This window comes from Anguilla anguilla, chromosome 6 (assembly GCF_013347855.1).
Source record: "Anguilla anguilla isolate fAngAng1 chromosome 6, fAngAng1.pri, whole genome shotgun sequence".
NCBI lineage: Eukaryota > Metazoa > Chordata > Actinopteri > Anguilliformes > Anguillidae > Anguilla > Anguilla anguilla.
This window is the reverse complement of record NC_049206.1, coordinates 26,820,566-26,835,070: the sequence shown is the minus strand read 5'-3', so window position 1 is coordinate 26,835,070 and position 14,505 is coordinate 26,820,566. Positions and strand designations below refer to the sequence as shown.

General features: G+C 39.3%; 2 protein-coding genes across 2 annotated transcripts in view; both read left to right on the top strand.

Moving 5' to 3' along the window:
• Window positions 1-310: 310 nt before the first annotated feature.
• tmem81 (transmembrane protein 81) lies at window positions 311-8,715 on the top strand. The gene is made up of 2 exons (XM_035423794.1): window positions 311-356; window positions 7,697-8,715. The coding sequence occupies exon 2, from the start codon at window positions 7,709-7,711 to the stop codon at window positions 8,471-8,473; it is 765 nt and encodes a 254-aa protein (XP_035279685.1). The 5' UTR covers window positions 311-356; window positions 7,697-7,708; the 3' UTR covers window positions 8,474-8,715.
• Window positions 8,716-13,459: 4,744 nt separating this feature from the next.
• The window catches only part of LOC118229110 (beta/gamma crystallin domain-containing protein 1-like), a 32,886-nt gene continuing 31,840 nt past the window's right edge, over window positions 13,460-14,505 (top strand). Inside the window, exon 1 of the mRNA XM_035420797.1 lies at window positions 13,460-13,575. Coding sequence (XP_035276688.1) covers window positions 13,573-13,575 — 3 coding nt within the window. The 5' untranslated portion in view covers window positions 13,460-13,572. The remainder of the gene's footprint in view (window positions 13,576-14,505) is intronic.

The following is a 14,505-nucleotide window of genomic DNA, read 5'->3' as shown; positions in this document are numbered from 1 at the left end:
ACTATCTGACTAAGCAATTGGAAAGGGACACACAGCTTCTTCGCATTGTGTTAGGGCGGGGGTCGGCAACCCGCGGCTCCGGAGACGCATGCGGCTCTTAAGCCCCTCTGCAGTGGCTCCCTATAGCTTTGGGGAAAAAAAAAAAATATATATATATATATATGGAAATAAATAACTGTTTTATTTATTTTATTTTTTTCAAAGGGAACACTTCTTATTTTGGAGATCGAGGTGATATTGTGACACACTGAAGAAAAAAAAAACTGTTTAATATGTCGTCAACTACAATATGCGTCACACCCCCGGCGCCTCTCCGGGCAGTCTGAATGTGGCTAATCTTGAGTTTCTGACCCCAGGTAAGCTAACCATGGATAAATCTAAAAAAAGAAAAGTCTCTGAGGAAAATAGAGGGTTTAACTCAGCGTGGACAGATTCATTTGCTTTCACTACTGACGATGCGGGCTTACCTGTATGCTTGATATGTGGCGAGCATACAGGAGATAGTAAGACGCGGAAAGCCGTTCACAGATGGAGAATACATGAAATAATCATTTATTAAAATATCAGAACATCTATTCTCGGACTTCAAAAACAAACGTGAAATTGTTCAGAAAATTAGAGATATGCCTCTATCAGCAAAGACCGTCAAGGACAGGACCATTAAGATGGCAGAAAACATCACCAGTCAACAAATTAAGGAGATTAATTCAGCTCCAGCATACTCAATCGCCTGTGACGAGTCAAGTGATGTAAACGATATTGAGCAGACAGCGCTGCTAAGTCACGTCTTACATCCCTGATATAGAGAAGCTCTGCAGTGATGTTCAGAAACAGAAATCACATTAAACAGGTGAGAACACTATCATTTAATAGGTTATTATTTTGCAAAAACATATTTATTTTAGAACCTGAGCTGATGTAGTTTTATGTTCAGGCTCGATGGTTGATTGCTGTACGTGGCTGAGGAGAAAACAAGAGGATGACAACACACTGAAATGGACTTAAGTCATAATTAAATACAAACTGGCCTATTTTTATGTTTACTCTTTTTAAAGTTATTAAGCTGCAGCTATACATTTTATTTATTTCAAAGTGGGCTACTTTTTTATTTTATTAATGTTCTACAAATAAGACTGAAATGGACTTAAGTCATAATTAAATACAAACTGGCCTATTTTTATGTTTACTCTTTTTTAAAAGTTATTAGGCTGCAGCTATACATTTGATTTATTTCAAAGTGGGCTACTTTTTATTTTATTAATGTTCTACAAATAAGGAAATGACTGAAATAGACCTGCATGGTTCTTTGTTTGTATTTCAAAGTAGGTCTACACATGCCAGTGTTTTTTCTCTCCTTTTTATAAGAGTTTGAGGTTTTCCTTTGTTATAAGGTAAAAACAGCAATACAATGTCAACAGTTGTCTTTTTGTTGTTCTATGATTTCATAGATGCAACAAACTATTGTTCTTTTACAGTGGATGACAAAAAAAATTGGAAACAAAAATTTAATTAGTATCTTGTATGACCTCCTTTTGCATTAAAAACTTCTGTCAAACATACTAGAAATAAGCTTTTGGATAGATTCAAATCCCTCTGAATATAGTATAACTATATATAAAACTTTATACACTGTGTTATCTTCATTTTAAGGGTCAAATAGGTTTTGCGGCTCCAGATGAATTTTATTTAGGGGAGAGGGGCCAAAAATGGCTCTTTTGATAGTAAAGGTTGCTGACCCCTGTGTTAGGGAGATTAAATGATAAATGTGATTTAGAAAAATCTGTTTTAATCTCTAAGCAGTGGCGGAATCTTCCCCTGATTTTCCTTGATTATCAATGCAATTAGTTTAATCCACAAAATAGGCCACTCTTGCAATACTATCATATATAGCCAGCTCTCCCCAAATAGGCAGTTTTAACGAGTAGCCTAGGCCTTAGCCTCCATTTATTTTCATTTTCAGTATGAAATTTTGCACATTTTAATCAACATTAGGCTATCTGTGGATACATGCACTTTTTTCTCCGCATTCGAATTCATGCCAAATATCTGCAATGCGTAGATTGTAAACAAAACTTTTTGTTTTTGCTGGTTATTCTGAAAGCTAACACGGTAGATAACAGACTGGTGTATCTTGTTTGTTAAGTGTAGACTACTTGGTACTTAAAATGGATTTTTAACGGATAAATTGAATTTATGATTTAATCCCCCTAACACGGTATGAAGATGCTGTGTGTTAGGCTACTTGCCATCCATTTGATTTGTCCGATCGTTGGCACACTTGATAATAAAGGAAAAATTACTAATGAAAACAGGTTGAGATCAATGATTAGATTAAAGGAAAGTTTTGCGCCCCACCAATTTTCAGCGCACCAGTCGCCGCTGAATAAAACGTTATGTATGTGGGAAATATTCAATCCTAGCTTAGCTGCTGACCAGCAACCTGCTGATTTTGCTCAAGCAATCAAAGTTGCTGTTAATAATAGCCGGCGTTCGTGGGTCTGTTTATTCATCTCTCTTTAAAATGTTGCATAGATTAAATGACATGTTAATGAAATTACCTACCGCGTCCGCTTCCAAACAATCAAGACAATCAACGATATTTTTTCTTTCTGTGCCTGTCTATATAAACGACTGTTCCTCCTGAGTTTTTTTTCTTCGGATTTTTGATTGGTTGAGCGAGTAACTGGCTAGAGGGAACATATGGACTGGAGCATACAAAAAATGGACTGGATTGTCATAATTATTTGTAAAACTGCCGGTCAACATTATTTATTTATTTACCCAAATTTAACCCCTGGCTGTAATGTATGTTTTGATAAACATTGTCACACCTACCCCAAACAAGTAATTAATGGTTCTGTAGGTTTCACTTTTGTTTTGAACACAAGGTGGTAATACCACACACTGCCTCAGGTTAGATGACAAGTCTGTGATACAGCTAAATATTCAGAAATGTAACGGGAGCACCAGTAATATCGCTTACCAAAAACCACACAAGGCCATTGCTAGTCTCTGCTTCAGTAAAGAGCTAAGCCATGAAAGCAAACATTTCTGGCTTCAAACTGGTTGGACCCAGGATGGAGAGGAGCTGAATTGACCCAGTATTTTACAGGCTTGACTCAGGATCTTCTAGACAGCACCCCCTCACCAACTCTAGCCCTCAACCACTCCCTGCTGCCCTCCCTGTCCTCCCCAAGCCCCCATAAGACTCCCCCCCCCCCCCCCCCCCCCCCCCCCCCCCGCCCCTCGTTACACAGGCTCCCTCCCCTTGACAGAGGACCAAATGACTGACACCACATATCCAGGTCCCCCTTCCTCCTTTCTCAGCCTGTTCATTAGCACCAGTCAGGTAAGGAGAAAGCTGATGAGGTTTTGACCAGGCAAGGCTGCTGATCCTGACAGTGTCAGCAGAAGAGTACTCAAAGATTGTGCAGGCATCATCTAACACCTCTTCAACCTCTCTGTAGGACTGAAGAAAACATCCTGCTTCGTTCCAGTGCTGAAGACGAGTTGCCTCAGGGCTCTCAATGAATACAGACCAGTGGCACCAATGTACATATCGTGAAGACTTTCGAGAGGTTGATACTGCATCATCTTAGGCACCCTAATGAAGGATTACCATTATTCTCTGCAGTTTGAATACCTGATAATAATAGGATAACTCCCCATTCTACTTTTTTTCATAGCTTAAAGGTGGCTATTGGTCAGGGAGGTCATCTTTTGAAGTAATCTTTTGAGGTGGTGTTGGGAGAAGTCCAGATTAATAGACCTGCAATAGAAGGAAACTTACCTGGACGTGTTATTAATCATTGCCATCACTACCAACACCAACACCAACATCACCATCATCATCGCCATCGTGTTATTAATAGTTGACCTTGCAGCCAAATGGAGACAAAGAGTTTCTACAATCAGTGCAGCAAGCCAGTGCTAGAGAAGAGACCTGAGAGACCTGAACTGCTCCTGCCCTGCTAAGGACAATACACCTCAACCAACTAAGGGTTTGATTGCCAAGAAACAGTAGGCTTGATGAAATAACCCCACTTAGGTTTAAATACCCATTTACTTGACTTTTTTCCCCCAATTGCAGGCAACTCCACTGTGTGCTCTTCCGCTCAGATGATGGAAAGCCACCAGGGAAGAAGCAGTAGAATGGGTCATACTGAAGAGCTCAGTGACCATCAATGTGGCACTGTCATAGGACACCAACGTTCCAACAAGGCAGTTCATCAAATTCCTGCCCTGCTAGAGCTGCCCCAATCAACTGTAATTAATGTTGTTGTGGAGTGGAAACATATAGGAGCAACAACAGCTCAGCCGCAAAGAGGTAGGTCATACAACCCCTGGTGCTGAAGCGCGTAGCATGTAAAAATTATCTGTCCTCAGTTGCAACACTCACTACAGAGTTCCAAACTACCTCTGGAAACAACATCAGCACATGCACGGTTCGTCAAGAGCTTCATGAAATTGGTTTCCGAGCAGCTGTACACAAGCCTAAGATCACCATTTGCAATGCCAAGTATTGGCTGGAGTGGTGTAAAGCACATTGGACTCTGAAGCAGTGGAAAATGTGTTCTCTGGAGTGATGAATTACGCTTCACTATCTGACAGTCTGGCGGACAAATCTGGGTTTGGCAGAATGCATAGTGCCAACTGTAAAGTTTCTGGAGGAGGAATAATGGTCTGGGGCTTTTTTTCATGGTTTGGACTAGACCCCTTAGTTCCAGTGAAAGGAAATCTTCAGGATGCGGATATGCTACAGTATATAATAACATTCTAGATAATTGTGCACTTCCAACTTTGTGGCAACAGTTTGGGGAAGATCCTTTCCTGTTTCAGCATGACAAGGCCCTCGTACGCAAAGCAAGATCCATAAAGAAATAGTTTGCTGAGTTTGGTGGGAAAGAACTTGACTAGCCTGGACAGACCCTTGACCTCAGTCCCAACAAACACCTTTGGGATGAATGTGAATGCTGACTGCGAGCCAGGCCTTACGCCCACCATCAGTGCCCAACCTCACTAATGCTCTTGTGGCTGAATGGAAGTGAATCCCCACAGCTATGTTCCAAAATCTACCGGAAAGCGTTCCCAGAAGAGGGTTACAGCAGAAAAGGGGGGTCCAACTCCATGTTAATGACGATGGTTTTGGAATGAGATGTTCAACAATGTATATTCCTTTTTTTATACAGACATATATATATATATATATATATATATATATATATATATATATATATATATATATATTTTAAAGGCCTCATATTAACAATAAAATGTTTCAGTACAATTTTTAGGCCTAAATACACTATATTATCTACATTAACTAGCCTATCTGAATAACTGAATACATTTTTCACTAGTTTAAGTTTTCATTTGGTTTTCAATTTTGATTTCAGTTTCAGTTTAGTTCCTGTTTTAAGAACAGGTTTGCTAGTTCTAATTATGCTTGTTTTTTCAATTTTTATTTTTTATTTCAGTTCACGATAATATCCTTGTTGGTAATATGCAATTTATTTAATTTATTGACAAACATTATTGATGATTATGAGTATATATGAAGATCCACAAGCTAGCAGTCAAACCCAACACTTAGAAATAGCTGTTATTTACAATTTTGGATAACTTGGCTAACGATCCCTGGAGAAGACAGCACATCTTTAGTAATTGCATACATATGTTTACGGAGAGCAATGGATGGCTGATGTCTGCACACAAATCTGAAGTCAACATGGGCTTTTATGGGATTGCTTGAGCGTTTCGTTATGCTATCACATGAACAGGCACTCGAATACACCATTGATACAAACAAATGGTCTGAGAATGTTTCATGAATCCCAAGCTGTTTTCATAGCGATCTTACAAACAAAACAAAGAAGAATTTAAGAAGTTTGGTGAATGAGAAATATTCCCAATGCTTTATCACTATCTATCAATCTTTATGTAAATTAGATGAATCTTCTTAAGTATTCAGATGACACTGTGATTGTGGACACCACCAAAACTAAGAAAATACTCTAGTCTATTATCAACCAGTCCAAACAATGGGGTGAAACATTTTTTTTTCACTTGGATGCAGAAAAGAGAAAGGAAATGGTCATGGACTTCAGAAAAAAACAATCCTCCGTGATACACCATGCCATTGGAGAAAAAACAATAGATTAGAAGAGGGTAATATATGGGCACCATTGTTGACAGCAAACTGGAGCCAGTTGTCCTCAAGTGCATGTCAAATATCAGTACAGACAGTTCTTCTTCTGCAAACTTGTTTAAATTGTCTGTCAGTATCTAGTAGCATTTTACACCTGCTTTAAAGAAACAACCCTGACCTTAATCCAGCCTAACAGTTTGGTTTTGCTGTCTAAATAATAACAAACCGGAGGTGAAGAGAGTAACATTACTGAGTAGTAAGAGCATAGGGAGATCCATTAGGGAAGAACCATCAGAAACAGGCAGCCGAGAAAGGACAAAGTATAAAAATTCTTCTCTCACAGAGACCTTGCTGTCAGAAAGAAGTCGGTCCCAACAGTAGACCCAACAGCTTTGTGCCAACATACACATTGCCTCATCAATGACTCAGCCCTCCTCAATTCTAATGTTTAATTTAATTTTCTGATTCAGCATAGTCCAGAATGCATTTTAGTGTTTCCAGATCGGAAGCAATTTATATAATAATATAACAATAATAGCAGCAATGCACTTAAGGAATCTCTAAATTCAATTACTATAATTTTATTTCTAAATACAATTTATATATATTTTTTTTTATTTCTTGTATGCTAGCTGCCTCACCTGAAGTAGGAAAAATAATGTTATGCTAGCTGCTTCACCCTAGGAAAATTATTATTATTATTATTATTATTATTATTATTGTTATTATTAAGCAGGTTTTTAATGTCACTGCCAATGTATCTTAATGTTGCTACTGTGTGTTTAGCAGCAGGCTTCCCTTCCCGTAAATAATGATATAATATTTTTAATAGGAACAGCTGAAAATTATGCAAAAACTGAGAATGGAATCATGATGCAGAATCAGAATGATTGTATTCAAAATGCTCTCAGGTGCTGTGATGTAATAATCACGGAATGCAGTCCATTGTTATCAGCTCTTGCTTTCCCGTAAGCTCTGCTTGCTCAGTTTTGTGACGTCAATAAAGGCCTTAGCTTTACATTACTATGACAGGGAAATGTATGTTCTATTGTTTAATTCAGATAAAGGAATGGTGAGGAAAAACTGGTGCTATTTAGAGAAGCGCTGGCCAATTGTCCACAACAACACAAAAACTGTATCCTCCAATCACCGACCAAACTAAAGATGCAGCCTGGATTGCGATTAGAGTAAAGGGAAGACTGAATTACCAAACTTTCTCAGCCAGAAAAGGAGAACAGCACAGGGTTATATCATCAATGCTACCTTAGGTAGGGCACTCTTACCTTATCGACTCTCTCTTGTGCTACCTAAGTAATTTAAAACATGTAACATGTAACGCAAAGCGTTCGAAGTTTATCATTCTGGTTTAACACAATAGTTCTGATCTTTGTTTCGGTCAATTGTCTTTGTAACTTGTGTTTTTGTCAGGGCCCCTTTGGAAAAGAGGTTGCAATCTCAACGAGGTCTTCCTGGTTACATAAAGTTTTAAAAATAAAATGAAGACCATGGCAGGGATTTCTAGAAGTGTGTTGCTGTTTCCCATTTTAGGTGGAGATTGTGATGAGGTGTCAGTGGCTCTGGTTGTTTGTTGGTATCTGGTGCCTGCTGAGCGGTCCTGTCTCGTGTGCCCCCACACTGCCCTCTGCTGACCTGGAGGACCTGCAGTCCATCAGCTCAGAGGTCATTGTGCGCAGGGGTCCCTGCAGCGCCACCTGTGGGCTGGGGCTCCGCACAGAGGAGAAGTGTTTACTGGAAGGAGGTGGGACTCCCCGGGACTGTCACGAGCACAAGGTGCGGTGCCTGCTGACCTGGCAGTGTGGCCTGCGCACCCTCACCGCACCCACAGGGGGCGCTGTGGTGCTGGACTGTTTGGGCGAGGTGACGCAGGCTCAGGGCAGGTTTGGTTTCTTCCTCTCCTGGCGCTATGCCCGTGGAGTGGTCACCACCGATGACAGCCTTTTTGCCCGCTGGCACACGCCGGTGCTGGATCAGGTGACGCTGGACCCCCTGCATGAGGAAAATGCCGGAACCTACCGCTGTGACGTGCAGGACAGCACCCACCGCATGGTCAAAAGGGTGTACTTCGGGGTTAAGGTCCTGCCCCCAGATGTAATACGCCTGAACTTTACCAAAGCCCTCAGCCAATGGGATATCACAGACAAGAGGCTGAATCCAGGACCAGGACCGGAGCCTGTCTATTCCTATCTAACACAGAGGGACATGGTTCTGTACAGTTTGACTGTGGCAGCCGTAGCTGCGGCTCTCATCTTCCTCTCTCTCCACTATGGCTGCCAGAGGCTCACTGCCACAGCAGCAGTGATATGAACTCTGATGACTAATGCATGCGCAGCACAGGCAGATCCTCTGTTCATAAACAAAGGCATAACTATAAATCAAGCTGTGCTGTCACGTGTCTTTAATACACTTTAATTACATTGCAGTGACTTATTAGATGCCATATCCAGAGTGACTTATAAAAGTGGAGAACGTCAGTGTTAGACTCAGGAAAACAGAAGTGCAGTTTCACCAAGAAGACAAAAAAGGCCCACCTATAGTCATTGATAGTATTTTATGCCAAAGACAAATTGCTCTTGTGCATGTGGCAGTGACACGTTTTTTGTTGTTTTCGGCTCTGTACTTGAGTACATTGGATTTAAAATAAAACAATAAATATGAATTTAAAGTGCATACTCTCAGCTTTAATTTTAGGGAATTCACATCCATATCGGGTGATCCATTTAGAAATAACAGCCCCTTTTTAATACAGTCACCCCCATCCTCAGACATTTGGTCTCCACTGCATGTGTGTGTGCATGTGTGTGTGTGTGTGTGTATAGAAATGTGACATCAAAGTTCAGAAGTAAGCAATGAAATGAAAAGTATATCAAGTACAAAGAAAAACACGTCTTTCCAGTGGGAGTAGATGTTCAGGTATGCCTGCAGATCATGAATACAGTTAAGACTTTTCAGCCATTTCAAGCAGGTTTGAGATTTATATTGTATGTGCATGTATGTGAGTTTATATGTTTGCTGATGGGAAGGGTCATATATTTGAGGGACATAGTATTGCCATTCAGCGTCTGTAATAAAAAGACAATACAGTGAATGACAATATAAATTAATATATGAAGTAGTCCAAGTCAATGGTGTTGATGCTAGCCACACGTAGCAGTTAAAAATTTGGCTGATACTTTTCTACATATATCAACCGAAGACACCCCAAGACATGCTTTGAATTTTACTGTTGAATACAGAGAAACTTGACTTTCTGACTTCATCTTTCTGCTTTAAGCAAATGATGCTTAGGGCATCATTTGCTTAAGAGCTGAAACTTAAAACTGAATAGTGGTTTTGAGAAAAAAGACTTGTGAAATTTGAAGTCTGTTTGACTTCAAATATGAAATACTTACAGTAACTGCCAGCAGCCCCATGTACAGTGCCCTCTGTAATTTTGAACATATTTTATAATGAAACATGATGAAACCAAAAGGTATAGAAATACCCTTTAATAAAAAAGCTTTAACCATTAGTGAATTGTTTGATTCTAAATCTAAAATTGTGTAGATCATGGCCAAATCAAGAAAAATATGGCTTATTTTTTTCCCCAAAACATAACGGAGCTCTCAGTACATAATTAATTTGTACCTTTTTTGCTTGTATTAATACCCATATAGAATATTGAGATATTATTGTACTTTCAAGGTATATTCGGGAAATTTTTTTGTTAAAGAAAAAAAAGGCACCTCCACTGTACCCTTATTTCTGAGGGTGTACAGTGGCATTGGAGTCAAACTTCTGGGTCAAAACGATTTATTTCAAGATTGCAATTTTAAATTCAGCATTGCTAGTGGCCAATAGGTACCAAAATAGTTCATCTGTGCAGAAAACAATTGGGTGCCTATGCCTATGGTGCTTAGCCCAACATCAAAATTAGTTTAATACAGGTAGCCAGTGTAGGGAGATGACAAGGGTAGTGACATGCCTGAGTCTGGTGGAGCTGTAGATCAGATGGGCAGCTGCATTCTGAATGAGCAGCAGAGGTCTGATGCCAGAGGCAGGTAGGCCAGAAAGGAGAGAGCTGCAGCCGTCCAGACAGGAAATGATCAGCGCCTGGACTAAGAGCGTCTGTCTGGGTTGCCTCTGTATTTCAGTAAACCTGTAAGTTCTACTCATTATTGCCAGGGACTGTTTAAATGGGAGAAGAGGCTTCATCATCTCCTGTCAAGGGAAGAGCCACCATGCACTGCCAACCACTGACTCATGTGTTCCAAAATAAAAACCTATATACTCTCCATGACAAAATATAATTTGTTAACATTACAGTTAATGCTGGTGCATGAGAGTCCTACTCACTTTGCAGCTCATGTCTTGACTGCCAACTTATCTCACCCCCCCCCACCCCCCATGTACATGTTTAAAATTCTAAATAAATCAAAAGTGAAGGGCTTTTTAGTTTTTCCTTTATATAAGATTTGTTTTTTTCTATACAAACTACAAAGTGAAGTCTTAACAGCAGGAAGTCTGGGAAGTTTAGGAGACAGTTAAATTTTAGTCCCCAAGTTGCAAATGTGAACACTTAACCAGGATTAATGTATTGTACATTAGTGCTTACTGTATAGATCAACTAATAAATATATTTATTGACTAAGTCTTCATCAATTTACATATACCATGACACTAAACGTGGAACTACATACAAGTTTATGGTTTTATGTACTCATCATGTATGTCTTGGGAAGAAGTGCATCAGTTTGCATACACAAATTTGAGCACACGCAAACACGAACTTGTGAGAGGTTGCAGGACCAGCTCAATGTTTGTAGTGTTTTCCTCCTGCAATTATCTATTTTTAAAAAAAACCTGCAAGCAGCCCCCACTTTGCAGCAACATGGCTGTTTTGGCCCACTTGAGTGCCTTGATCTCTGTAAAGCACAGAAGCATATCAATTGGTGGCAGTCATCTTAAGATCGGAATGAATTTGTCTGTCTAACTAAATCGGGGAAACAAATTAAAAGGAAAAAACTAAAAAAGGAAACAAATTGAATGAAAAATAAACTTGGAACAAACATATTTTTCATAGATATGAAACGTAGAAATATTTCATTTATGACTGCACAGACATAATTTACTGGGTTTGAGCAGCACAAATCTCAGAAAGGTGTAATGTAAGTACATCTCCAGTTGGGAGCAGCAGAGTTACATACTTTTTCAGCACTTATACAGATCCTATTCAAACTATTTGAGCATGACATCTAAATTATTTATCTGAGTGAGGCCAAGGTGAGAAGCAGTATTGACCTAACCTTGCAGTAATGACAGAAGGAGCCTTGACACAGAACACATTATAAACCAATGCGTTTTTTTTAATGGGTGGTTTTATGTCGTGATCTTGTTCAAAATATCAAATAGACAACCAGTAAAATCTAAATAATGTTTCACACTAATAGTGGCACATTATGTGAGTTTTCTTTAGTGTGCTGTAGCTCAAACAGTTAAAGCTGTAGTTCATTCTGTCAAGCAGATGAATACATCATCAGGCAAGTTTTAAGGTTTTCAAATGAAGCATAATAAAAAAAAAATGATATGAATATCACACTATTCATGCAGAATCATATCTGCAATCTATTGTTTTTATTTAATTCTAGTCTGCATCAGATATATAACATTAGCAGGTAAGATGATGCATGATAAAAAGTTATGTCACATGACTCAAGTCATTTCCCTGCCCATCTTCTTTGTCTTGGCTGTTTGTTGATTTCAGCTCAGTGCTCCGCCTGCTTATCGACAGTCACTGGTTAAACTGGTCCCTCCACCTACAGAACCGGCAGGATCTTCAGGGTGGAGCAGAGGGATAGCTCTGTTTTTACTATCTGTGACTTGGAATGTTTGCATGACTGACTGAGAAATCATAAAAAAAGACTTCTCACCAACTTCACGCACTGATCGTTCATCAACTTCTATTTCATGATCAGGGGTTGGAAGCCTGGGCAATGTCAATAGCTGTCTGTGACTGTGATACGTTTGGGACGCACCTGACCTCATCCCACCAGGAGTAGGCTTGGTTCCTTGGGTTACCCAATTCCAACGATATGTTAGTTCCCCAAAGGTTACCAGCTGTCATCAGTACCCCTCATCTCCAAATATTACTAGGTCTCCTATAGTACTATGTGTGATATGTAGGGTGTACAATAGCCACTTGCTGTCCTGTAGTACTATGTATGGACTGTAATGTGTAAAATAGTCACCAGCTCTCCTGTAGTGGTATATGGCTTGTAAGCTTTAAAACAGCCACTGGCTCTCCTGCAGTACTGTTTGGCCCAAATGTGCCTGAAAAGGTTTGATTGGAAATTTCATATACAGTATATTCCGAAATGGCAGGAAAAAAGTGTTTTTAATCTTTTTTTTTCTACTCCTGCACTCAGTCATTTTACAGACACATTCTGTAGCAGTAGGTCAGAAAACCACGGTGGTTTCGGAATAATGGGTCACAATGTCTGCTGTGGTGCTATTGCAATGAAATTTACTCATGACTCATCTCTGTCTCCCTTAGTCCAAATGTAAGCATGCAGCATTATAGGATCCAAGGACTCAGAACTCGTAACCTAAGGTTACAGAGTTCCATATATATATATATATATATATATATATATATATATATTTGAAAGCATGCATGCATTATGTCTAGTGTTGTGTTATACAAAAAAAGTACCACCTTGTGGAGTATTTATTAGATGAAGACCAGGTTCTAGGGTTAACATTTACTCAGATTTAAACAGTTTAACAGTTCTAAGGTTTCAGATATGGAGGTATTTTTCTGTGCTCTGTGGAGTTATAGACCTATTACTTATAAAAAATATCCAATAAAAAATCACACCCCACCTGCTACAGTTCATCTAGAAACTATGAACCAATTTGAACTTCTTTGAACTACACTATACCGATGTATGAACTGAAATCTCTAGTTCCGCTGAGAATGCGGCTTTTACTTTTTGTCATGGAAATATAAAAGAAGGTGTGGTCCAGAGGGGTCTGTTTACAAACCTGCTGATGAATAATTCAGAGTTTGTGTATGTGCGTGTTTGAAGAGAGCTGCTCAACGGCAGATATGATCTGTCACCGGGATCCAGCTCAAGACAGACGTCTTTACCTGTCATCAGGTGTCATGTATAAACCCCATCAGATTTAATGGCTAAATGTGTCATTTGCTTCATCAAAATATTATGCATAGACTGATATTCGTATTTTTATCCATAGCTGAGTGAAATCAAATGTAAATCAAAAGTAGATATCGTAGGCTATAGAAAAGGGCGTGTGTTAATCAGCCAGCTATCAACCGGTATTGCACCTGCACCGTGGACTTTTTTAGATTCAATTTAACCGGTTTCCGGGAGTCCTCGAATGTGTAAAATGACAAGAGTACTATCATGGTAAGGAGGAGTTTTAAATTATTCTTTATTTTTATTATTTTTTATTTAATCAGTAGTGACATGACATATAGGCTATGTAATCACGTTTGATCCTGTGAAAACAAACATAGGCGTGGAATGTAAAGCCCAATCTTTTACGGTTATCTGGCATTTTTGTCAATATATTTGCTTATGTAATTTGTATTATTACAGATTATCTTTCCTAACAAGCTGGACGTTCGTCATAAAAGTCTGGAACATGTAACTACTGATGTGGAGTTTGACTTTGATTGCAAATCAGGTTTATTAAAAGGGCTTACGCGTTATACAAATAGCTTTCAGTTTTGAAAACGAGTGGCCAGTTTTTGAATCAGTCAGACATTGCCTTTCTTTATTTGTTTACGCAAAAAGTCGCAGCCTACCTACCTTATTTATCTCGGTGATTTCCCTTGTTTTCTCTTTTAAAATAACTTTAAATTAACCCGTCAAGAGCACATTCGCTTTCTTAAACACGATTTACTTTCTTAAGATTCTGAAATGACTTAGGCTAATTGTATACATTTTTCTTTATTCAAGGTTATTACGTTTATTCAGTTAATTCACAATCCTAAACAGTTAACCCAGGTGGGTTTCATTCAACAGTAGGCTACTGCAATTTGATGTGAAGCGAAAACAATGTTTCCTGAATATTCTCAGTTAGGGTATGAGTCACTTAAGGCTGGGCATAATTCAAACTGTCATCGCCCTGCGTTAATTCCAAGGCATGCTTAGCAGAAATTCGTTGTGAGGCAGCAGTAACGCGCGTTTTGTTAACGAGCCAGTCGCATAGCTAGGACTCATATTTCACTTAAGGTATCTTTACCTGCTTACTCCCCTCCGACAGCCGCCTGCGGAGTCAGACATGGCGAACTTCCTATCACTGTAACGGACACCGTGCCGCGCCTGTAGTTT

Excerpts from the sequence above, each read along its gene's own strand:
- tmem81 (XM_035423794.1), top strand. The coding sequence starts at position 7,709 with ATGAGGTGTCAGTGGCTCTGGTTGTTTGTTGGTATCTGGTGCCTGCTG.